Source organism: Lactuca serriola, chromosome 6 (genome assembly GCF_051521515.1).
Source record: "Lactuca serriola cultivar US96UC23 chromosome 6, Lser_US96UC23_V15, whole genome shotgun sequence".
Lineage (NCBI taxonomy): Eukaryota > Viridiplantae > Streptophyta > Magnoliopsida > Asterales > Asteraceae > Lactuca > Lactuca serriola.
The window spans coordinates 146265717-146292185 of record NC_136413.1 but is presented as its reverse complement, the minus strand read 5'-3'; the positions used below and the strand labels follow the sequence as shown (position 1 = coordinate 146292185).

The following is a 26469-nucleotide window of genomic DNA, read 5'->3' as shown; positions in this document are numbered from 1 at the left end:
TGTGAATATATATATATATATATATATATATATATATATATAATTTTTTAACTTTTTTTTCATTTTGATTTTCCTCTGCTTTACTTTTGAAAAGCCAATAGCTACTTCCTTTGAGTTCCTTGATAAACATGAGAATAGGAAAGTATACTTTTACAGTGTTTCCACATAACCCTCATGAAGAACAGATAAAAGAAGCCACACAAATACCCATAATGCCCCTGCTAGCCTCAGAGATGTATCACCTATATTTAATCACTTTAGCTGTAAACCTCGTAAAAAGGAACCCATGCAAGAGCAACTTTCTTTTTTACAGCATCCAATTGTATTATAAAAAAAACTATAAGAGAAACATGTAGACCATAGTCTTCACTTTTAATGAGTGATGGGAGTGGCCGCATTTAAATCATAATATTTCCTTTGTTGGTCCCATTGATCTGTGTAAATTGACAGATTATCAACCTCCTTTTTAAGAATCGATGAACAATATATGAGGTTGTTAATGAAAGCATATCATGTATGAAGAGTTGACGCTGACAAGAATAAAATTGGTAAAGTTTCATAAGGTGAGAAGAGAGGTTGAGGAATCCAATTAGTGAAGTCGGCGTGAATATTATCAATCAATTTGAGACAAAGTTGAGAGCATCAACATGAACCAAATATCAGTTTGTGTACATGTGAATCCTTCTTCAGAGGGAAACATAAGAAACAACAAGTCTAGTTGTGCATCCTTTGCCTTTTAACAAACATACCCAACGTGATAACCTGAGCTACATTCCTTTTTACTTGTGCTAACAGGACGAAAATACCATTTCTTTACTTACTCACACAAGCAACATCATTGTGACCAAAATGTCCCTACCTAATATCTTCTATAAAGAACGAAAGTGATAGGTCAAAAAAATCCATACTTGACCAAGGAACCCATCTAAAGTTACCAAACAGCCCCTTGATCTTTGAGACTCTTTAAAAAATAATAATAAATAAAAATAAAAATAAAAAAACTTCAAGCAGTATCACAATAGTTACATCATTCATCAGTGACAAGAGAAGCAACATTGATATTCAATGAAAATCAATCAGCGTAGATCATCAGAGAGAACTTTTGATCAGGTTGAAATACAATGTGAGACAAATGGATGAAAATCATGAAGCTAAGTATTTGAGAGAAATAGATGACTAAAAATTGAATTAAGACATTCATGAGGCTGCTAGAAGGAGACACCGAGAGCTATGGCTGAGTAAGCCAGCGTGTGAATCTTATCAGTGAGAACATCAGTGTGAGAGTCATCAAGATGAAAGTCTCATCAGCTTCAACCAAAAGTGTCCATGGAAGTAGGTCATTACAGACCAACAAGCTCCATAGATCTGTTCTACCTTTTTGTTTTTTTTTACTTCAAACTAGCACACAGAGATTTCAAAGATAAAAAAATGTACATAAAACTTAAAAAGAATATCTGATAAAGGACATAAAAAAACTTTACACAAACAATATACAAAAAATCTTACATTTACTTAATGAGAGAGAGAGAGAGACTACCAACCAGAACTTTGAAAGATTCCATTTCTTTCTCACATCCTCGGATTTTAGCAAGAGATTTTTAGAGATCAAAAGAAGATTTGATATAAAAAACTTACCTGGTGGTATCTTTGAGCAGTAGAATGACGAACACAATGTTTCAATGTCTGAACAAACATTGAAATTTCAGATCATATTTAACTATTTCGGATCATATTTAACTATGTTTCAATGTCTGAACAAACATTGAAATTTCCGGATAGCAGTAGCCACCTCAGTGGCAATCAGCTCCCATATCTGATCATCAGTCAATGCCAACCTATCCTGGCCACCCGCTCCAGATCCTCTCGTGAACAGCATACAGAAAATGAACCAAAATTTATCAGAAATGCCACAATCATACTATTACAACCATTACAGAGAGGCTAAACCCTCAGGGCTTGTGACTTTCTTACTACGTGTACAGGTCCTGTGCTTTCAGTAATACGACATATACTACCTTCCACACCTACACGTATCTGTATTAATGGATCATCATAAACTACACAAAAACAAACCTATAACTAGGATACACATACATCCTATACTCACTCTCTCGTGAGTGGCTAATCATTCCTCATCTGACCGACTGCTCACATACTCACTCATGAAACTTCTGTCAACCATGCAGCCGCTCGTGTATGCTAATCATACATAACGATGTATCCCATAGACAGTTGAATACTTGATTCTACCCTAATCCCACAACCGAGCAAGGAGTGGGAAATAAGGATAAACAAAGCATTCTTAGGCTATAGAATCTTAGTTATGTACAACTATGATGCACACGCTAAGCAACTACAGTAATGATGTCAATTTCATATATATATATATATATATATATAATTCCCTTAGGCTATCAGGCATCATACATTAGACAATTTTATCATGTAATTCCTGAAGATCTCTAACCTATCACTAGCATGCAGTTCTATCATAACATCAAAAACAAATAACAATGTAAGTAATTTGGGGTATACTTTTTTGACAACTCTTATAGATCCTTAGTTTGAATCTGGAGTCACACGAATGCTCATCCAATTCTCTCAAACTATGGATCTAATACCAACTTGTAACATTCCAAAAATCAAGGTAAATTTTTCATTTTTTCCATAACCATAAATGTTTACAAAACATAGTTTCCACAATTTCATATTCACAAATCAGAGTATCCCATGAACAAATCTCATAAATCTAAAGGATGTGCACGATCAATCCTTCCTCTTTCCTAGATTATCAGAAGAACATGAAACATAACACATAACTATAAGCCAAAGCTTAGTGAGTCTCCTCAAAATAATCCACATAACAGATCAAATACAAAACATGCATGTTGGGTCCACAATCATCAAAATGGATTACCCTCGGGTTCACAGCCATCGGGTTGGATTACCCTCGGCCCATAACCATCAGACTGGATTTCCTCAACTCAATCAATCATCAGACTGGAATGACCTGGTCTATTGGCTTACGCACATAGCAGTGAAGCCTCAACCCAAACCGCACTATGTCGACATATGCAACAGATAAAACCTATAACAGTAAACAAATAATCATACAGATCACTACAGCGTAGTAACATTCTAAAGCATAATAACAATCTATTGGGTCGGCATTAACGCCTTCGACCCACAAGTAAAGTGAGGAACTCACCTCACATTTTGAAAATATAGCAAAAAAGAATGTTTCTCCAAATTCCAAGTCTACAGGTCACCTAAACAACAAACAATGACCTAACTCAAACTACAATGCAAAATACCAAAAATGCCCCTAATTTAAACTTGGTCAAAGTTAAAGTCAACTCCAGCTAGTAGGCGCGTAATGGCTGCTAGTCAACAAACCATAGGGGTCTCAACCCAATCGTTACGCCATGGAAACCTAGGTCACTATGTAGGGACTGGTCTGGACAGCTTAAACCATTAAGTCACTTTTCCCAACATCAAGAGCTCCAAAGCTAAAATCTGGTCCATCTTAAGGTCCAAGTTGATAAAGTTTCCAACTTTATCCCTTTAGACCTTCCAAGAGATATAGATCTCACTTCTAGGTCTAAATAAGGAAAAAACATAACTTGGGTTAACCCATTAAGCACTTTCTCTTGAAGACTACTAGATCCCTACTTCCAGGCATGTTTCTAGCATCTTATAACCACATAAAAACCCTTACTTTCCATACATGCATGTCCAATGCATGTCTTGGACCCTTATTAGGTCAAAATGAGGGTTTTTGACCCAAAGATCCATGCATGGCATCAAATCTCACTAATACTTCATATCCAAGGCACCACATGCCTTAAATGGCATGGAGATTCATAAAGTTGCAAACTTTATGAGATCTCACCACCCAATAATCAAGAACATGAAGATTAAGGGACAAAATAGCAATATCTAGTCACAAAAAACATAAAGGTTTGATTTTGAGGACTTACAAGAGTCTAGGAGGTTGCTACAACAAGGATTATATCTTTCTTGCAGATTCTAAGCTCACTTATTCTTCTTGCTTTCTTCAATGTCTTTAAAAATCACCAAAACAAGGATCAAATAATGGAGGAAAGGATTAGGGTTTTCAAATCTCAAAGGGGGTTGATGGAGGTTAAGGGTGAGAAAACCCTAGCCCCCTCATTCCTATAAATAGGAAGCAAAACCTAAAAATAGGGTTTGTCATTTGTCAGCCACCACACTGTGTCCATATATTGCCACGTCATGGCAGCCTTAAATGAGCCCACGATTTTTCTTGAAGCGCTATGTCATGGCACCTTCCCCCACTCTATGGTGACCTTAAATTCTTAAATTACTGAATTACCTTAGGATTTGGGTGTTACACTGAAGCTGATTTACCGATCAACAATTGTCCATGCTAGACTATAGATAGCAATCTATACAACGAGATAACAATCCCTCAACAAACGTTACTCAACCTAAGTGAACCAAATGACTTTTGACCTATTCATTGGCATTCCCGAAAGGAACCATTGTCTACAACGAGCTCCTTGCTCACAGCTTCCTGCCATGAAGACAACCCATGCATTCCTAATCACATATATCTTATAAGAACTTGCTTTGTGCCCCCGTCTTGACCAAATCTTAAACCAAAGTCTCGCATACCCAAACCGTAGATCTCTACGACCCATTCTTCTAAAACCATAAACTCGAACAGACCAATTCTCCCCCATATAGGGTTCGAACTTCCACCAACTGACATTTCAAACAAGCAAAAATTCAAATCGGATCAACCAAATACATAATATTCCTAACCCTTGGAAAATGTTTAACACAACGCAAGATGATGTTCCAAATAAAGACCAAGCAAACTCAAAGAGATTTTGAATCTCAAATGGAGACCTCAGAAACTCCCCAATCATAACTGCCTCTAACATCAAGAAGCCCATGCATATACACAAGTAATAATTATGTCCATTCATAACACCAATTCTATATCTAGAAACAAATGGACCACCACACACCTCGTCTACAAATCCCTAATCATCAATTCATAGTTGGGATACATCAGAGACAACAAAAATTTCGTTCCCAATGCACTTCCCTAATCACATGAAACAATCAACTAGCAGCTAACCTAACTATATTCAAAGCAAGCAGACCCTTGATTTCATCTCAAGGCAACCATACCACAAGGATTCACTTATGCATTCCCACACTACCATACTTGCTGCCAAAAACCGAAACTATCTAGCCCTATGCTGGGTCTACATCCTAACTCTTAAAATCACATGTTTTCTCTCGCTTGCCTCCAAACACAGAAAAATTAAAGAACATAACCCCTGCCGTAGATAGTGGTATTCCAATCTATCTGACAATCATTCAACCTTTGGCTACAATCCTCGAGCCGATTATCACAATTTCTTCCTTCTTAAGTCTTGCGACTCAACTAGCACTATGTCAAGCAAGGCCCTCGAGACCTCAAAATCAACTAACTCACCTAGGTCTGAACCATTCAAACCCAATACTGATATGGCCACTAAGGCCCAAACAATCACCAGACTCACCCTCAGCCTGAACAACCATAACCAAAGATCGACTAATACTGAAGCACTGCCACAAATCATGGTATCAAACCTGCAGTTGCTCGTGCATGGTATCAAACATACGCTGCAATACGCACTCATGGAACTTCCACCAACCCTGCAGTTGCTCGTGCATGTTAATCATACATAACATTAGATTTTATAGACAGTCGAATACTTGATTCTACCCTAAGCCCATAACCAAACAATGAACAGGAAATAAGGCTAAATCAAACCTTCTCATGCTATAAATTATAGTTATGTACAACTATGATGCATACACTAAGCAACTACAGTAATGATGGCAATTCCACCTAGCATACAAGAAATCTCATATGTTATCAAGCATCATAATTTAGGAATTATATCATACAATTCGTAAAGATCCTTAGTCTACATACTAGCATGCAATTCTATCATATCAGAAATACATAAACATATATGGATATCTTGGGGAATCACTTTCCTTGGCTCCAACTGATTGTATTATGTATAGATCAGATCCTTTTTGTCGGTTCTTTTAGAGTTAAATTTTGAAAACATTTTACAGATCCTTAGTTTGAGTCTAGAATCACACAAGTGTTCATCCAATTCTCTCAAACCAGGGCTTTGATACCAACTTGTAACATCCCAAAAACCATAGTAAAACATTTTATTTTAAAAACCATTTAATAATCCATAAGTCTTATAAAACATTATTCCAAAAGTCATAACCGTAAATCAGAGTATCCTAGAATCATCGATCAATAAAATATCCAAGGATATTGTGTATGATCATGTCTTCGCCTTGCCATGATCATCTGATGTACCTGAAACCATGAAATTAGACTGTAAGCACGAAACATAGTGAGTTCCCCCAATGTACCACACACAACCAAACAAATATACATATTGCATGTTGGGTCCACAGTCTCCCGACTGGATTACCCTGGCCCATAATCTCCCGATTGGATTGCCACTCTGGCCCACAATCTCTCGATTAGATTATCACTGGCCCATAATCTCCCGATTGGATTTCCACTCTGGACCACAATCTCCCAATTGGATTGCCACTAGCCTACATCTCCCGATTGGATTGCTCGGGTTTGTTGGCTGACAGCACAAAGCAGTACAGCCTAAACCCACCTACATTATGTTCAACTTATGCAATAGATAAATATATAACATCAAGTACAGGTAATCATAAAAATCTACCAATCCAACATATAATCATTGAATACATGTAATCATACAGTTCTATCAGTCTAACATAGCATCATCCTATATACCAGGATACATAATCTAGTGGGTCGGCATTGGTGCCTTCGACCCACGAGTATAGTGAGGAAAACTCACCTGGACAACTTAACAGAAGCTCAACAGCTACCTCAGCAATAAAACAACCAACCCAAGCTTCCTAAAACCAAGTTGAGATAAATCCTTAGCCAAATATTCAATTCTACCCAAGTTTGACCAAAAGTCAAACTGGTCAAAATGTCAACAGTCAAAGCTAAGGTTAAAATTGCTAACAACAGCTCTCCATATTGTGGCCTTCCTTGGCCACTTCATGGGCACTAAATACCAAAATAGTTGATGATTCCCCAGTCGCCCCATCATGTTGGCCTAAAGCTACACCGTAAGGACTGGTCTGAACAGCTCAAACGAGCTTAGTCCAATTTCTTCCGATTTTAAGAGCTCCAAATCTCAGATCTGATCCTTTCCAAGGCCTTAATGGATAAAGTTTCTAACTTTATCCATTAGGAAGGTCCAAACCACCAAGATGTGGACTTTAAGTCTCAAAGGGACCCAAAATGCATCTTTCTTAACTTAATTCATTAAGTCCAAGTTTTCAACCTTCAGAACTGGATCAACATGATGTTTAGATGAATAAAGTTTCCTTATCCAAAATAGTGCCACAATCATTCAAGATCTAAATTTTAATACATCATAATGGCCTAAAGGACCAAGATAGCTTGCATGGCTACAAGGGAATGAAAAAGATCATAACTTTCCTAGTCCAAGAGGTCCAAGAAAACATTCAAAACTGATCAAAAAGTATTGGAGTCCAGATATAAAACATAAAATGTTCTTGGGACCTTGGAGAGTAATAAAGTTGTAAACTTTATTCTCGGCTCTCACTCAAAACTCGTTAAAATGGACCAAAACACCAAATACACTTAGATCCAAAGATGAAATGTAATAAAGCTTCGAACTTTATAAATTACAAAGGTCTAGAAGGTGGATGAAAGTTGAGATCTTCAATTGCCAAGCTTCAATGATTAATCTTGCATGAAAACATTGCTCTAAAACCACCAAAAACTCTAAAAAAAATGGATGTGAGAGGAGAGGGGATGCTCAAATCTTGTAAATAGAGGCTCGGGTTTCTCCCAAGAGGTTCTAGATGTGATGGAGGCAATGAAAATACCTTAAAGCATGAATCCTTACCTTTAAATACCTTGAAAATCCTAAAAATTCCATGGGCTTTAGGCTACATAGTTCTCATGTCGTGAGAATATATTCTCACCTCGTAAGGACTCTCACGTCATGAGAATTACTTCTCACCCCTTGAGAACGGGTTTTCACCCAATTTCACTCCAACTTCAAACAGTCATAATTTCTTCGTTTCAACTCCGTTTTGGGCGTTCTTTATATGAACCGAAATGTATTGACGAGCCCCACAACCTTATCTGATTACTTTTGACTTAATACATATCGAACTAAAACCATAATCCATACAAGAAGCTCGGAATATTACTTTTCCCATTTTATCCTTTTTCTTCCAAGCACAAATCAAAGACTTTAATCACTAATCCAACATTATCATCATCCAATAAGGTCTAAACCCATTCCTTTGAAGCCTAAGGCTTTTGCTTGATCCATTTATTATCCACAATCCCGAAATAATAAACTTCTTAAAAGAGGATGTTACAAAAACATTTGAACAAAATGTCGGTTGTAGCTCAAAACCTTTAAAAACATCTGAATTTGACTACACTACATGAAATGTTCATGTTAGAATCGACCTCAAGGATGATGTTACCGTTCAAATTACACTACCTTTCCACCTAATGGGAAGAGACAAAGAGAAAGGTAAAGCCATATATTAGGATGAGTTAAAAGTGATGTGTGCGGAGATCAAGGGTCTAAATGCAAGATTAGACAATTTTTTAGATTTCCTACAGAAAAGAGCTTATGAAACAAAATGTTGATGACATGAAACTCTTAATGCAAGACACAACGCACACATCTTGGAGAAACGTGAATTAACTTTGGTGATAAAAGTCGAAATTAGGAAAATGTATATAACCTTTAGTTTTTTTCTTTTTTAAGCTTATGTTGTGTTTTTTTAAGTTTTAGGTTTTTTATTTCATGTTATGTTTTTTGTTAACATTTTAGGTTTTAAATTTAATGTCATGTATTTTTAATTTTAATTAATGAAATTTAAGGGTTTTATTTAAATTGAATTAGTTAAAAAAGTTTTACAAAAATTAAAGGAAATTAAATCTGCAAAATAATAATAATAATAATAATAATAATAAATTAAGTTAAATTAAAAAATAAAATTAAAAAAATCTCTATAGTTTAGCTCTATTGACAAAAAAGTCATACCGAATTTTTTTTTTATTATTACTAGTTTATAAACCATAGAAACCATGGTTACAAAATTAATTAAATTTTCATAGTAAAAACTGAAAATTATTATTCAATTATTTTAAATAAATTGTTAATTAAGAGATATTTATCTAGTTATATAAAATTATAATCACCTTATTGTATGTATTAATGTTATTTTAATTTTTATTATAATGTTATTAATTTAGTTTAATTTGAATGAAAATTTTGAAATTTGAAATCTAGAATCAATAGGTTGACAAGTGGCGTAACATTAAATAGAATGGCTAATAGGTGACACTTGGCAAAAGAAGAATAAAACTATTCTTTTATTAGAATAGGAAGATTATTATTATTATTATTATTTTGCAATTTAATTATTGAAACCGATATATATTTGAAAACCAATCCTTGTAACGGGTTAGTGACGATTTTAAGGATTAAATTGCCAAATAATAATAATAATAATAATAAAACATGAATGATTTTTTCATTAATAAGGTTAAAGTTTAAGGACTTTTCTAAAGATTTTTTTTTTATATATATATTGAATTTATTTGAAAAAATCTTATATTTATTTATTAAAATATATAAAATAAAGATATCATCTACATTCCTTTCATTAAAAAAACTCATATTTTTTTTATTAAAAACATAATAATGATAATTTATATATCATTTTAGGGATTTTTAATGATTTTTTTTAATAAATATCATTATTACAATTATAAAAATATCATCTAGATACAATTTCTAAGTAGATCATGTCCAAAACCAAAACATCAAATTGTGGCAAACTCGTTTCACACTCGCTTCAAGTGTGAGCAAGATTTTAATGGTGATTTATAAGATAAATTTTCAAATGGTCATATAAGATGCCACATGCATACTATGGAAGCATGAAACAAGCAAATTGGTTATGAGCAGTTTCAAAGTCACCAAGAATCTTCTAACAAACAGAGAACCTTTTGAGTGTCCTTCAACTGTATCAGAGGACTCTTCAACTGTATCAGAGGACTACAAGTGTCCTTTCCATCTATCCAAGAGGCAATAAAATACTATTTTTTTAGTTTAATGTTTGTTTATACACAGATCATACCAGGCTCATCATCTCCATAATGCGATCAGGTTTGACCTATATCTTCCGCACATACACAACAGCAAATTCCTATACCTTATCATAAACCCTAATTCTTCCTCAAATTCGTTAATTTTGAGTAGCTGCGTCTGTTAGACGATCAATGTCGACCATATCAAGTTCAATGTCGATCAAACACGGGATTTCACTGTGGTGTCCTCAATCTCCGTCGCTCAATCGTCAGCACTCTGGTGTGGTTTATTCGAGAACGAGAAGCCTCCACCGGAGAAACTTCGTCGTTTCTGCATCATCCTCTTTTGCTAATGAGAATCGAGAGTGAGTCTGATTTTACTGTTGCTACTTTGCTCCTTATGTTACACTATCATCGATTGAGATTCAACTGAAGGGTTTATGGTCAGAATTTTGAATTAATTTCAGATTTGTGATAGTTGGAGGTGGAAATGCTGCTGGATATGCAGCAAGGACTTTTGTCGAACATGGAATGGCCGATGGAAAGCTCTGCATCGTTTCCAAAGAGGTCTTCTCTTTCATTTGTTAATTGATTAGGGTTTAGGGATTAACATTGCTATCAATGAATTGCAGGCATATGCTCCATATGAGCGCCCTGCTCTAACAAAAGGTTATCTATTTCCTTTAGACAAAAAGCCAGCTCGTTTGCCTGTAAGCCAGTTTCCTCAATCTGATAAAAATGCAGTAATTTTTGTAGTTTACTTATCATTGTTTCCCACCATTGATACTCCTCTAGGGTTTTCATACTTGTGTGGGTTCAGGAGGTGAGAGGCAAACTCCTGATTGGTATAAGGAGAAAGGGATAGAGGTATTTTATTTGCACTTCTTATCTTTATGCAACTAAATACAAATTCTCATTGCACTTCCATTCCTTTGTGTCTGTTTTGCTTTGATTCATGTAAAAGTATAATATATTTAACTACCAAAGTGAAATGCAGATGATTTATGAAGATCCAGTGACAACAATTGATGCAAAGAATCAAACATTGACAACAAATTCAGGAAAAATTCTCAAATATGGATCACTCATAGTTGCCACAGGGTGCACTGCATCTAGGTAAAATAAAAAAGATTGTTGTTTATGTGTTGTTAGGGGAAAGGAAAATCTTGAAACTTATCCTCCATTGCTTCAGATTTCCAGAGAAAATTGGGGGAAACTTACATGGAGTTCACTATATACGCGATGTTGCTGATGCAGATTCATTAATATCATCACTGGTATCTCTTTTTAAATTTATCTTATATCCAACTTGTATTAAGGGTATCTATAATTATTATTTTTTTTAGGGGAAAGCACAAAAAGTAGTTATCGTTGGTGGTGGCTATATTGGCATGGAAGTTGCAGCTGCTACTGTTGCATGGAATCTTGACACAACTGTAAGAATTTACACCACAATCATTTATTTTATTTTATTTTAAATAACAATATTCAATATAACACATAATTAAAACTCAGTTGTACAACAACAGGTTATATTTCCAGAAAACCATCTTTTACCAAGGCTGTTTACTCCTTCACTAGCCCAAAAATATGAAGAACTCTACCAACAGAGTGGTGTCAAGCTCATGAAGGTTCTCCACACACACACACATACACACAGAAATGGTTAAATCTTTGTTGACATGATGTTTGGTTTTCAGGGTGCATCTATAAAAAGCTTGGAATCAGGTCCTGATGGAAATGTGACAGGTGTGAAACTTGAAAATGGATCTACCATTGAAGCAGACTTGGTAAATAAATTTAGGAATTTACATTTTAGTACAAAGCAAAACTTTTGCTTATTCCATACTTTGCAGGTTGTTATTGGTATTGGAGCAAAACCTGCTGTGGGTCCCTTTGAAAAAGCTGTTACCTTAAATTCAACTGTTGGTGGGATAGAGGTTAGCCTCATTTAATCAATAATTTCACTAAATTATAATTCTAATTGTCAAAAAAAAGCAAAAATTTAATCAATAATTTCACTAAGTTACAGGTTGATGGCCTGTTCAGAAGCAATGTACCAGGAATATTCGCTATTGGTGATGTGGCAGCATTCCCACTCAAAGTAGACTTTTTTTTATTTATAAAAAGTAGCCGATTATTTGATGACATTTGGATTAATATTTGTTTTTTTTTTTTTTTTGGTTTAATAAACAGATGTATGATAGGATATCACGTGTAGAACATGTGGATCATGCGCGTGGTTCAGCACAGCATTGTGTAAAAGCTTTACTAACTGCACAAACTCACAATTATGATTATCTTCCTTATTTCTATTCGAGAGTTTTTGAATATGAAGGAAGTTCAAGAAAAGTATGGTGGCAATTTTTTGGAGATAATGGTAACAATCTTTGTGATAAATTTATTTTGAGTTATGAATTGAAATTTCGGATTAACTTTTGTACCCTTGTTGAACAGTTGGAGAAGCAATTCAAATTGGGAATTTCGATCCAAAAATTGCTACATTTTGGTTGGATTCTGGTAATCTTCTCTCCCCTCTATATATTACCTACAACAATAAGTGAGAAGTGAGTGAGGATTAATATATATGGTTTTGGTGCTTTACAGGTAAATTGAAGGGTGTTCTTCTTGAAAGTGGATCTCCAGAGGTATGTGTTTTTGTTTTTTGTCAAATTAGTGTGAAATACAAAAAAGCACAACATATTTTCATCATTTTATTGATTTAATCGGTGAAATGTTTTTTTTATATGATTGTTATTGTAGGAGTTCCAACTGCTTCCTAAACTTGCAAGGAGTCAACCATCAATTGACAAAGTCAAACTTCAAAATGCAGCTTCTGTTGAGGAAGCCCTTGAGATTGCGGGAGCTTCTTTATAGGTTAGAATTAATCTTTCATCTTTCATTGTTTTATTTCTATTAAGAAAGTATATATATGTTTATTATAGCATCTCACTTTCTACTTATTGTTATTATTAATGTGTAGGGAAAAAGGAAGAGTGTATTACGACAGATTTATCTCGAGAGAGGTCAGGATGTGCAACATGTAATGCACAAGGTACAACATGCAGAGCATCTTCTTGGTTGCATTGTATTTATAAAGCTTATATATGTGAATTTCCCTTTTTGCCCTAAACATGATGGCTGTAATGAATCATTGCAACGGGAATTATACATAAGTTGAGTAAAATAAAAAGTAATAATTTTCTTAGCTTCATGTGTAGAACGGAAATTATACATAAGTTGAGGTGTAATAAAAAGTAATAAGTTTCTTAACTTCATGTGTAGATTTATTGTTTTAACATGTTATTTATTAAAAAAAATGTTATTTCGTTTATGCATATTTGGTGTTTGGATATAAATTTGTCGTACACTTGCATTGTGTTGTAGAGTTTTTAAAGTAAAAGAAAAGAATTACTATTTTACTGTAGTTCTTGAGTTAGAAACAAAATTGAATAACAAAATCTACAGCTCTACATGTTTTTCGGTTGAATGAAAAGAACGCAAAACCGACATGTGTACAAAGAACTAGAATTAGATAATCAGGTTTGATTAAAATACATTGTAGAAGATAACGTTTCTATGTGTTTTTGTTATACGAAATGGTAATACCTATATAGATATATTAGTTGTTTGAGTAATTCAAAAAATCTAATTAAGTAAAAAAAAATTAATAGATAAAATAACATTCCCATTTGTTAAATAATATAAAGACAAAATTGCAAAAATGAATTCTCCGGTTGGCAAAATTATATGTTTTTGGTCTAAAAAAGTTTGATGGTGCATTAGGGAGGAGGGAGTCGTTCACTCCCAACCTACTGCCACATCATTTTTTCTTTTTTATTTTTCTTTATTTTTCCCAACCCACAACACACGGAAACCTATCTTTTTGAACTCACTCAATTAAAAAAAATTACAAAATAATCAAAGGTAAAATCTTAATTAGCAATAGAGTTATCGGCGGTACTACTCCCACTTCAACGGGTTGGTTGATTTGTTTCGCATACCCCCTTCTTCATCTTTCTTTACTTTCTCTTTCTCATTTTTTCTTATACCATGTGTTTTAAAACTTGTACCTTAGTTGTTTTGTATTTTTTTTAATTGAGTGGGTTTAAAAAGATAGGGTTCCCATGTGTTGTGGGTTAAGAAAAATGAATAAAAATTAAAGACAAAAAGTGATGTGGCAGTAGACTCCCTCCTCCCTTAGTGGTACAGTTTTGAATACCTTGTGTGGTTTTGGTCCCTATGTTTGGCATTTTAGTGTGGTTTTGGTCCATATCCCATCTAAAATGACAAATATACCCTTACATAATTTTTTTTAATTTCTTTTAATTGTTCTCTTTATATTTTAATTAAAAATAAATACAAAAAAAAAAAAATCAAACCCACCCCACCCACCCACCTCTTACACCTCCCACCCACTCCACTTCATTTTTCTCTCTCACTTCATTTTTGCTCAACTCCACCACTATCGACCTGACCATCATCGCCGCCGGACCACCACCATCTACATGTCATTAGACAAACACCATAGTTGGATCTATCCGTTTTTAGCAAGAATCCACCACTATTGCCAGTAACTTTGCCTTTTGTCTTCGTTTTCTCTGTAGAAAACTACCACTACCACCGAATTTGCCCATTTTTAACCAAAAACCACCACCATCTCTGATAGTGCTTCCTTTCATCTTCGACTTCGTACAGGTCAAAGTGGGAGAAAGAGTGTCGGAGAAACCCATAGTGTCATGATCCAAATCTTTGATGATAGTTCTCACATCTAACGACAAAAAGGGAGAAGCTTCATGTGATGATGGAGATGAACCTTCTAAAAAGTATATCTCTGATGAGAAGGGAGGCAGATGTTACTTTGTAACACCATCTGATAGACAACGTTGGTGAATGTGGTTTATCTAGGGATGGCTCAGATGATTTTTGGCGGTGGTCCCGATGATGACATTGTTTTTTTCATATCTGAGCATGTTTCTGACAAGGGAGATGCATGAAGGTGACGGGGGTTTTCTAGAGAGAGAGAGAGAGAGACGAGGTGGGTGGGAGACGAATGATGGTGGATAGCGGTGGATGGTGGTGGTTGGCTGTGTACAATGGTAGCAGTTAGTGGTGATGGTGATAGAAGGTGGTGGAAGTCGGTGGTGATGATGGAAGGTCGGGGTGGTATGTTCTTGAGTGTGTTTTTGTGAGTATGTACGTTCATAAGTGTGTGTATGTGTGTGTTCTGGAGAATAAATCCAGTTAGAGAGAGAGGGGGAGGGTTGGTGGGTAATTTTTTTAATTTTTAATTAATTAAAAACATTAACATTAATAAATAAAATAAGAAATTAATCTAAGGGGTATAATAGTCTTTTTAAGTGGATAGGGACCAAAAACAATAAAGAGATCCAAAATTGGACCACCGGTGAACCATCAAACTTTTTTCGACCAAAGTCATATAATTTTGCCAACCATAGGGACCATTTCTGCAATTCTATCTAATATAAATTTATAACATGACAATTAGAGTCATATTAATTCATTAATTAACTTCTAAAAGTTAGCATCTATAATTCCGACAGTTATTTTCATAAAAACGCCAAATATCCTTCTATTTTTCTTTCTAATTATCTTCCTATCCATTTGAAATGATGACAAGTGTCCTAAAATATAATTAATTTTATCAAAATACAACGCTTGTCATAATTTTAGGAAGATAAATAGAAACAAAATGTAGGAGGATATTTAATTTCTCATATATTAAAGCAATGTGAGATTGAGAAAGTGATAAACCCCTCAACTGATTTTTGTCCTATGAGTTTCATAAGATGTCGATACAATGCTGCAACTAAATCCAAAACTGATAATTTGACCCTTAAATAAGATAATCCAAATCAGAATCATATCATCTTAATACTAAAAACTGATTATATGCAACTTGAAATCAGAATCCATTGGTATATATCTTCGTGCACAGAATTAAATTAAATATGCAATTTATAAAAGAAACAGGAAAGCTAGATTCACTACTTTTGTATACATAATAAATTAAAAACCTTTGATTAAATGACACAAAATATGTATATTGGGTTTATTCTTTTCTTACTTCTTCATTAAAAGCACAACAGTATGAGCTGCAATACTTCTATTTTCTCCAAGACTGTCTACCTTCTCATGTGTTTTAGCTTTGAGGTTCACAACAGTAGGGTCCGCACCTAGAAGCAAAGACAAATTGGCTCGAATCGCCTCTTTATGAGGACTTAATTTTGGTCTTTGAAGTATCAAAGTTGCATCTAAGTTTCCTAGCTCATAACCAGCCTCATCCATCAATCTCACCTGATATCATATTTTAAATCAATTCATATTCATATTCTTTTAATGCTAGCTTGATTTCTTAGGTCAGGATTTGGGGTGCAATAGATACATTGTAGCATGTTTAAGTGATAGATGCAATGAGTTAAAAGAGTTGATAATAAAGTTTGAAATTTTGATAGAAACTTACAGCTTCTTTGATGAAAACGGATGAGGCTGCTCCTTTCCATTTAGGATCAGAGTCTGGAAAGATCTGCCCAATGTCAGGTAGACCCAAAGCACCCAAGATTGCATCAACAACGCAATGCAACAGCACATCACCTAAAACACCACAATCAATCAGAAGAAAAAAAATACTCTTTTTCAATAAATGTGAAGAATGATTTGCATAATACGGTTTAATGATCGTTAACACTTGATATAACATTTCAAATTTATCTTTGCACTTTTCATTTCTAAGTTAGGTAACTCAGCTGCAAGTCTATTAGGTTTCATACTTTTTGCCCCACTCAAATGGGTACATTCATCAAATTTCACAGAAATTCGTGACTGTTCCATCAAATTCTATCTCATACAAGTTTCATGTGCTCAGAAAGTAAGGTTTGGAGAGATAATTACAAACAGTTAAGATAATTTGAGAATTGTAATTGTATATTATGCAGTCCATAGAAAATTTCAAATAGAAAACCAAAAGAAAGAACTGAATCAAGTGGCGTAGTTGGGATCAGATAATCGCCATAGATTAAAGTAACAATACAACTTACCATCGGAGTGCGCTTCGCAACCTCTGTCATGAGGAATATCAATGCCTCCGATGATGAGAGGGTATCCAGGTTCCAATCTATGAAGATCGAACCCGTGGCCGACTCGGAACGGGAGAATCTTCGAAGGAGTTGGCGCGACGGCCGGTTTCTCAGCTTCAACGGCGTTTGCGGCTGCCGCAACTACCATCGGCCGTGATATCGACCTAAGAGAGATAGGTGAGCGTCTGGTGGAGCAGGTGAGGAGAGAAGTGGAAGAAGGTAGAATGGATTGTTGTTTCGAGAAGACTCCGGTGTGGAACGGAGACGTGTAACACGATGAAGTCGTCGCCATGGCTACTCTGTGGTTTTGCTTGTGAATTGTTAGAGGTGATATGGTGTGTTTTTGAGCTGTGGAGTGATTTTATTCGAGGTAGGATTAGGTGTGTGCTGGTGCAGGGATCGAGCTTATAAGTTATAGCTCAAGCCATTTATGATTTAACTTCTATTCTAAAAGCATCTATTTATGGTGATGCTCTTTCATGTTGAATTTTTTTAATAAAAGTTCTAAATGGAAGCCATATTTGTCTTAGAAACTTTTGTAAATAATTCACATGTTAATTACGAATTAAAAATTATATTATCGCAATAACAAGCTACACACTTTTTGTGGATTTTAACCCTATTTGACTTATTTGACTGTTTCGTAAGTTTATTCTAGACTTTTTGTTAGGACGATAAGTAAACGAAGATGTATATGTATATATATAGGCAAATAGATATATTAACACAAACATAAGTAATAAGCATTCAAATTCAAACTTCAAAAACATTTATAATCTGAAAATCATCGTTAGAAAAAGAAGATGATTTAAAATGATAACAAAGGATCGTACAAAAACACAATTGAACATTTTATATAAACGTATTACAAAACAAATATAGTTTTTGTACACATATGACCATTAAATTTACATTTTGTTCAAAAAATATCATTGTGTTACGGTTAATAATAAAGACGTGTAGAATGTCATATGGCTGTTAATGTGAATTTTACTATTTATTATGTACGTACTATGTAATTAAACTTTTTTTGTACATATTTTACTATTTTTTTTACGGACGTCGATCACTCGACTCTCAATATTTTAATTGTCATCGTACAGTGAGTGAGATGGCAAATGGGTGCCGCTAAGCCTCTAAGATTTGAATTTGATTGAAACCTCTAAGATTTGAACCTGATACCTCCCCTTTCCCTCCCCTCACCCTATAGGGGTGCCCCGAGTCTTGCCATATATGTCACCAAGATGATTGTTAATATTATAAAATACAAAATTACACATAAATTATTTTTACAAATAAGCTCAAAATAGTTCAATATATAAATACGTATTTTTGAATATATATATATATATATATATATATCCTCCCTAATAAATGAAAATGATTTTGCCACATGTCACTCTTTCATTAACTTGGACACATGTCATTTTTTGATAGTTTTGAATAATTGTTTTTTCCATTTGTCATTTTCTCATTTTTTTTATATTTTCTCAATTAACACATCATATTTACACCTCAATTAATAATTGTCTTAATTGAAAATAGCCAATAAATTACAATATTAGTATTCATATAGTATTTAATATGTTTCTTTATAAATTCAAACTTTAAATTTTATATTTCAAATTTAAAAAAAATTAGTTTAAATTTTCATATTTAATTTTTCATTTTATCTAACCCGTATAACATACGGGTCTCACACCTAGTATATATATATATATATATATATATATATATATATATATATATATATATATATAACAAATATGTGTTTTTTGCATATAAATATATATTTTGACTTTTAAAAACTATAGTCATATAGTATACCTTGTTACATGTAAATGTATGAATACACAAATACTCAATTATCCATTAAGTTAAACTATTAATCTAATCATGTAGAATAAAGCCATGATAGCTTGGATAATTGAGTATTTATGTATTTATACATTTAAATGTAATAATGTATAAAATGTGACGAGACTATGGTTTTCAAATATAAAAATACGTATTTAGACATTGAAATGTCTAATTATAAACAAAAAACACATTTTTTGTAAAAACACTTTATGTATGAAAATATGTATTTATATATTGAAATACTTTGAACTTATTTGTAAAAATACTTTATATGTATGCAGTGCTGTAAAAATCACGACTAGGTTTCGATTAATATCCGATTAGTCCCTAAGTGCTACACGACCGACTAGAAGACGTCTAACGATTAATAATTGCCTACACAGTGAGCGAAACAATAACAAATGATAAAATTTTACACTTTGAAAAAGTTTTATCACAATAGAAACTATTTGAGGAATAATTAGTTTTGTATTAATCATATTAGCCTACTTTGTTATGATATTAATGGTCTTTACAAACTTTGTTATGATATTAGTCATATTTAATTTTTTTTATATTCAACGAATTAGGAATGTATGGTCTTCTATTAATCATCGTTTAACTGATTAATCATTTAATCCCAATCAGTTCCCTGACTAGCTAACGTCAAACGTATTTTACAACCTTGTATGTATGTAATATGTATTTTTTAAAATGGTATTTTTTTTTTAATAAATTATACAAGATTAATGGTGAAATGTATACAATAATGGTAAAATACATAGAAAAAAGCTTAATTGTATGATATGTAGGACCCTATCATGTACATCACAAACATTAAAATCAACGACAACAACCATATGACATGATACGTGGCTGGTGACCTACTATTACCGATAACGTAATTGTATTTTTTTAAAACAAAAAGTAAAGTTTAATATCATATGTACAAAAACTATAGTTGGTTGGTAATATGTGTACACAAAAAAGCTCAATGATACTTTTTGTACAATTCTGAAAATTTGTTATCCTTCTAGTTCATTTTCCCTTTAGAAATCTCCATACTAAACAAGCCCCATGAGAAGATCAAAATAGATAACTCAATGATAAAAAGTGTATGTAACATCGTAGTTACGAAATCTCTTAAAGGTATAAATTTGTAATTTCAAAATCCTATAAGGGTATAACTATAATTCCAAAAATTCCATACGAAACTACAAGTCTACAAGCAGCAAAACTGTGCAACCAAATTAATAATTTTGTGTTCTTTACAAGCACTAAAGATGTGGCAACTATAGACCTATAGTGAAATACCTGAAGTACCCTTAGCAGGTGAGGTCAAGATGGAGGCAGAGTCTAAAACATGTCTAGACCTAACCGAAAAATTAAGCAGATGCAGACGCGAGGGCAATTTTGTCCATATAAGTTGGATGATCATATTTCAGTAAAAGGATTGTGGAGAAAGCATTGAGGTTATAATTGGAAAGTTCCCAATTCCTGTCCATGCCTCTTGAGTAATACCTGCCTACCGCTGGACCATTCTAGCCTGTATGAGAGATCAAGATTATGAAGCAAGTTTTTCAATCTGTCCATTTCGCTCAAGTCCTTTGAATTATCCTGTCAAATGAAAAGGGTAAAAAGGTCACAATCCATATTTACCTATTATCTATCCATGGTATATATATATTACAAAATACCTGTGAAAAGTGCTTCCCGTTACCCATTACACTTGCCATTACACTAGATCTTGTGGAAGTAGGAGAGAAGCCCTCCCATGGAGGAACAAATATCAGTTTAGTGCATTGAACAGGAACAAGATTCCTACTAAGCTTTTCCCACCACATGGATCCCAATGACCACCATCTGATCATTAAACCATGCTCAGAGAAAGCTATCAACCCCTGCCATATATTTTAAAAAAAAAATTATTGGAAAAATTCTAGTATTAAAATAGCATGAATGGTTGTACCTCTCCATCAGGTGAAAAGCTCAACACAGAAATTGCAGTATTTGCAGTTGTTTCAGAGGCTCCTCCAAGCAAGGTTGGAAGCCCTGGAGGTCCACTAGCATCCAATATCTTTATTTTTGTCATACTATACAAAAATTAAAAAAAAAGTATAAAAAAAAATGTTATCAATGCAACAAAATAATCAAATAACAAGCTGTAATAAAACATGATGTGGCACCTTTGCATTTCGTACACACGGATGATAGATTTGTTAATATCTCCAATTGCATCACCAACAGCTAAGCGAGTAGATGAGTCATTGAGGGATACCATGGGAAAAACACGCACAACTTCTTTTAATGTTGCCATTGAATTTTGTAAGCAACTTCTACGCATGGCCATGTTGCCAGGGTCCATTGTCTGTAGAATAAAATTCACCACCTGCAACCTGGCTAATTTGTTAAAGATGATATAAAAAAAGGAAAAACTAATAATTAAGAAAGGAAAAACTTGCAAACCTTATCAAGGTAAGGAGCTAAATTTCTAGGGGACCCACGAGCGACTCTGATGAGGGTCATGAGGGAGACAATATGAACAGGTGAATCAGAAGCAGTAGACCAAATTTGTCTTTCAATCACATGTAAAAAAGATGTGACATCAGCCATTGCTAAACTTGGTAAAAGAATCCCAACCAAAGATTCCCGGATCTCAAGATTTGCAGCTGAACCATGTGTTGTCATTGGCTTAACAGATTGTCCCCTCACATGCTCTATTTGAAGGAAAATCTCCGAAATTAAACGAGGTATTTCTGAACTCATGCAAACACTCCATATCCCCTCCATACCTTCTGCCAAAATCTCAGCTGCTGTAGAACTATATTTTTCATTCATAGCCATAACTAATTTCAACAGTGGATGTATGACCAGATTAGCAAGAGTTGACTTTACAAGACTTGGGTACCAAACAACTAAAGCAGCAGCAACAACAATGTGAGAAGTCATTGCATCTTGACTTGTCCCCCCTACACATGATACCCAGTCTTGACGTTCAAATGATTCCAGCCATGACAACATTTCGGAATCCTCCTTTCCATTATTATCGTTGGAATTGTGATTCCGGAGTGGAAACGGAATCGCCCTTGAAGCTGCACAGTGGAACAATGAACGTGCTGCCATGCGGACATGTTCACTTTTATCTTGCCAAAAGCTAATTAAAAGCTGCACATTAAAAAGAGAAAGAATCAGCAAACAAACACTATAGGGTTTAGGGTTTCTGTTGCATACATGCATATGAATTAATTACCTGGAGTAAAGGTGGCTTAATGTCGGGAAATTTCTCTGCGAATTTTCGTGTGTAAAATGCAGCTAATGCACTGCAAATAAAAAGTTTGTGATTATCTCACTATCTTTTACATATTACTTTAATCTCTATTCTCTAACCATTTTGTATTACTAATTGCAAAATGTTGGTTTACCTGCTTGCAGTGGAGCATGAATGAGACAAACTAATCATGTGTTGAGCAAGGGACACCATAGTTAAAGACCTCATTGCACAGAACTCTGAAGATGATCTCCAAAGCTGAAACATTAACATAAATGTGTTAAGATGTGAACAATGATATTAATGTATAAATGTTAACAAAGAGAAATTGTACCTCTAATGTTGCACTTGGACCAGGAAATGTCAATGTGAGAGACCCTCTGTCCCCAAGCAAACCAGAAGCTACAAAGAAATTTTTAGGTTTCTTGAGTTTCATCTCAGAAACTAAGAGCTTGTCAAGCTCATGATCAACATCCCACAAGTGCAAAACTGATAAGCTGAACCGAAATAAACATCCTTCTATTGAATGAGCCCAATCAGTGTATTCCGTGGGACCCACATGGGTTTCTTGATCTCCATCTGTACTCAGAGAGCTGTTGATTCTTTCCAACCCCTTTTTGGGTGTCTGGATCTTAGGTTCATCATTCTGATTTTCAGAAGATTCAGCCCTAAGTGACATCAATGAAGTCATATCAAAAGTCAATGTTGCAATTCCTGGGAAAGGGCAAGAGCATGTAATCGGATATCCGTTGCTTCCGTGGGTCCCATGTTGAATCATCCTTGTAGTGGCATGAGATAAATCTGTTGTTGAAGCAACGCGTTTCTCTGGAGTATTTGGATGAGATTGTGAAACTTGTGTATCTTCAATCACTGGAAGAAGCAATGAGGAAGCAGAAGTGTTCCTCTCCATGGAACTTAGAGAAAAGTTATTCTTATTCCCACTTGTACAAAAATGATCAAACATTGAATGAGCAGCATTCCCACGAAGAACGCGCTCACGTGCACCTGACTTTATATCCCAAATGTAGAGGACATCAGATGCATCAGATGTTGCTGAATGATTCAGTGAGAAACATGCAAGATAGCCTCGTGTACTATCCCAAACTACTTTTGAAGGGATATACGGGTGTCCTGGAAACATTCTTTCCACCCTTAAAGTCTCAAGTGAAGCTAAAGCAACACATGAATCTTCTCCAATGGATAAAAAACAATCACTCCATGGACGATCAGTGTGGGGAGGAGGTAGGATTATCTGGCGTACAGGTTGTACATGATGATGCATCACTGCAACAAGATTGCTGGAGTTGAGATCCCATATACGTATTGTGCAATCCATACTTCCAGAGATTAAAAAGATAGTGGAGTTGAATCCTCTTGAGGTATTCACCATTTGATGTGCAGCTAAACATAGTATAGCACCTGTGTGTCCTGAAAGATATTGCTTCCATGCACATGAATCCACCTCTTCATGTGGACTTCCTTCCACTTTTTCAGAGAACATATTGAACCGAAGAACTTCTATTTCTCCACTATCATATCCATAAACTATCGCATAAGGGGAGGAGTCATTTTCAGAAATAACCATTGAAGAAGTCACCACAAACTCCCTTTTTAAAAGACCATTTGAATTCTTTGAACCCACAAACCACTCATCAAAATAGCTTCCTTTCCCAACCAATTTGCATTCTTGATTAAAGTTTTCACCTTTTGCCCATATCGTTATATGGGGTTTCCAATGCACTGGTTCTTCGGTGTGGAGACAGATTGATTCAATCCGCACAAGATTTTGATTCATTAGAACAAAAGAGAATGATAACTCAACATTAGGAGGATGTGAAACAACAGGAATTGTGCATAGAGGCACATATTTGAAACCTTTCCCTGAATATGAATATGATATGGTAAACATAATTACATAACCTTTGTTGTTCCACACTGCAAAAGTTTCCACATACATGTTATGGTTTTCCTCCATATCTACCACTGTCTGAACAAAACCGTTTCCAAGAAACAGACACCCTGCAACATCATACTGACAAAGTTGATCATCTAAAAGAGAAATCTCTCCAACCTTAGTACTCCCATCCACCAGCTTAAATATACAATAGGTTGTATACAGAATCGCTAAAACCTGCCCAGAAGCAGCGAATGAAATTGGAAGTTCCCCTTCACTTGACTCTTGAAGCAAATCGGTCATTTCCATGTGAGAAGAATTCTTTTGTGAGTCATCTGAAATATCCTCACTCCGGGTGGTGTCCTTTAGTAGTGATACACATTGCATGTTACCAAATGAATCAGCAATCAGCACTGATTCCTTCTCCATATCACCAATAGGTGTCACTATAGACATAAACTTGAAAGGCCCAATAGATAAAGTACCACGAAACACGGTTTGCACTATTGTTAGAGTATATGAATCGATTATTACAACTGTGCATCTTGAAGGTTTCTTATACTGTGGTTCTATATTTGTTGAAGGTTCACCTAATTCAGTAGAATAATCAAGTGACTGATGGTTGTCTAATGAATTAACAGAGTCAATGAAATGACAGGCAACACATACATATCTCCTATTTTCAGGTAAAGCTTGAACCATGTATGGACTCCCAACCCAAGCTGGCATTTTCCTTCTACGGCTGCAATGTCCACTGTCTCTGCCCCAAACCGATAATACACCATCAGTACACGCACTTATTAGAGAACCATAGTTAACTGAACTAGAGTTTGATGCCACATTACTTGGATCGCTTATCTTTTCATCTCCTAGAGTCGATGCAGGGAAACAGATACCCATGTCAGAAATTGGTGCAGTATGACCACATAAGATAGCAACCGGTTTAATGTCCTGACAATAGAAATACTCATCAACATGACAAGTGGATGCCTGTTACTTATAGGAAATAGAAAACTTTCGGTGATTGAGTGTTGCCAATTGAAAATTGGAGTGTTGAAACTAAGCAATATGGACTCTCACTTAGATGTCCTATAGCTTCTAAGCAGAATGAGAAACACGTACAGAACTTAAACTTAGCAATAGGGACTCTCAAATAGTCATAATTAACTTCCATACATCAATGGATAAAAACTATCGTCAAAATTGTTGATAAAGAATTTGTTTGTAAACATTAGTTCTGATGGAAGCATGGAGCTGGAATAAACTATTCAGATTACAGTAGCAAAACAAGTGGAATATCCAAAACATCAATGTTAAGTTTGCATTACTGAAAGTGTTACATTTGATTTAACAGAATTGAAGAGTGGATTCTAGAACCAGTTATGAAAAGAGTGTAGCATTTAGATGCATTCCTGATCTTTGCCAATTCGGAAAGGAACTCCTAACAGAGAAATGAGGAGTATGCCCTTAGTTGGAACAATAAGCAAAATTCTAACAAGTCCAGATGTAAACAATAGAAATCGAACACAAAATCACTGAAAAATCACTGCACTAAACAAAACCTAATTAAAATTCATGATCAGATTATAAGTTAAGAGGAGTCTGAGTTTCAATTGGTTAAACTTACGTGATCGGAATTAGTTGAAGATAAATTCCACCAGAAGATGGTGCCATCGGATCCGCCGGTGTAGAGAGTCGACGGACGGTCAAGTACGGCGGTGGCGGTAACTTTATGGACCGGTGGCGACTCTGACCATACACAAGCAACAGATCGACACTTCATCGGCGAACAGCTTCTTCAGACCTAGCTGGACGGATCATACAGGAGGTGAAATAGATAACCGAACACCGGAAAGTTGCTTGAATTTTTTTCTCCTTTTACCTTAAAAATATAGTACTAAATTATAGTATAAGAAAAAATGAAAAATAAAAAAATTACCAACCAAGAATAACTTGCACAAAAAAAACGATGTTGATAATGATATTCAGATACTCACTCATTTCATTGTATATCGGATATTTTTTTAACTTTTTTTATTGGACAAATTGCATAAAAAAAATGTTAAGTTTACACAAAATTTAAAATTTATGATTTTGTTTTTTTTTCCAGTTAAGTCACTGAAACACAACTTAAATAATTTTATATTTTAAACTC

General features: G+C 34.6%; 3 protein-coding genes across 5 annotated transcripts; 1 reads left to right on the top strand and 2 right to left on the bottom strand.

Annotated features, from left to right (window-relative positions):
* The first annotated feature begins 10071 nt into the window (after positions 1-10071).
* On the top strand, positions 10072-13489 carry MDAR6 (monodehydroascorbate reductase 6). The gene is made up of 17 exons (XM_079004794.1): positions 10072-10295; positions 10389-10581; positions 10684-10783; positions 10849-10926; positions 11012-11083; positions 11214-11332; positions 11409-11493; positions 11563-11652; positions 11746-11847; positions 11917-12006; positions 12073-12156; positions 12249-12320; positions 12413-12596; positions 12674-12736; positions 12824-12864; positions 12980-13093; positions 13200-13489. The coding sequence occupies exons 1-16, from the start codon at positions 10286-10288 to the stop codon at positions 13091-13093; spliced, it is 1497 nt and encodes a 498-aa protein (XP_078860920.1). The 5' UTR covers positions 10072-10285; the 3' UTR covers positions 13200-13489.
* A 2647-nt stretch (positions 13490-16136) lies between these two features.
* On the bottom strand, positions 16137-17718 carry ISPF (isoprenoid F). Its single transcript, XM_079004793.1, has 3 exons — positions 17275-17718; positions 16701-16831; positions 16137-16534 (listed from the first exon to the last, which is right to left on the bottom strand). Exons 1-3 carry the CDS (start codon positions 17603-17605, stop codon positions 16301-16303), a joined length of 696 nt encoding a protein of 231 aa, XP_078860919.1. The 5' UTR covers positions 17606-17718; the 3' UTR covers positions 16137-16300.
* A 2565-nt stretch (positions 17719-20283) lies between these two features.
* On the bottom strand, positions 20284-26213 carry LOC145057032 (Transducin/WD40 repeat-like superfamily protein). Of its 3 annotated transcripts, XM_079004791.1 has the most exons (10): positions 25942-26077; positions 25160-25183; positions 22755-25074; positions 22575-22678; positions 22403-22472; positions 21619-22317; positions 21339-21541; positions 21122-21245; positions 20850-21053; positions 20284-20769 (listed from the first exon to the last, which is right to left on the bottom strand). In XM_079004791.1, exons 3-10 carry the CDS (start codon positions 25041-25043, stop codon positions 20626-20628), a joined length of 3837 nt encoding a protein of 1278 aa, XP_078860917.1. In that variant the 5' UTR covers positions 25044-25074; positions 25160-25183; positions 25942-26077; the 3' UTR covers positions 20284-20625. The 3 variants fall into 3 exon arrangements, with proteins under 3 accessions (XP_078860917.1, XP_078860916.1, XP_078860918.1); XM_079004790.1 differs by having other exon boundaries at positions 22755-25265; positions 25942-26208; XM_079004792.1 differs by lacking the exons at positions 20284-20769; positions 20850-21053; positions 21122-21245 and having other exon boundaries at positions 21345-21548; positions 22755-25265; positions 25942-26213.
* Between the last annotated feature and the right edge of the window lie 256 nt (positions 26214-26469).

Excerpts from the sequence above, each read along its gene's own strand:
- LOC145057032 (XM_079004790.1), bottom strand. The coding sequence starts at position 26,097 with ATGAAGTGTCGATCTGTTGCTTGTGTATGGTCAGAGTCGCCACCGGTC. Across the intron at positions 25,266-25,941 it reads CTTCAACTAATTCCGATCAC|GACATTAAACCGGTTGCTAT; the intron begins GTAAGTTTAACC and ends TTCTATTGTCAG. Across the intron at positions 21,054-21,121 it reads GCTTTTCACCTGATGGAGAG|GGGTTGATAGCTTTCTCTGA; the intron begins GTACAACCATTC and ends AATATATGGCAG.
- ISPF (XM_079004793.1), bottom strand. The coding sequence starts at position 17,605 with ATGGCGACGACTTCATCGTGTTACACGTCTCCGTTCCACACCGGAGTC. Across the intron at positions 16,832-17,274 it reads TTGCGAAGCGCACTCCGATG|GTGATGTGCTGTTGCATTGC; the intron begins GTAAGTTGTATT and ends GTGGTGTTTTAG. Across the intron at positions 16,535-16,700 it reads CCGTTTTCATCAAAGAAGCT|GTGAGATTGATGGATGAGGC; the intron begins GTAAGTTTCTAT and ends ATATGATATCAG.
- MDAR6 (XM_079004794.1), top strand. Across the intron at positions 10,784-10,848 it reads TCTGCATCGTTTCCAAAGAG|GCATATGCTCCATATGAGCG; the intron begins GTCTTCTCTTTC and ends AATGAATTGCAG. Across the intron at positions 11,084-11,213 it reads ATAAGGAGAAAGGGATAGAG|ATGATTTATGAAGATCCAGT; the intron begins GTATTTTATTTG and ends AGTGAAATGCAG.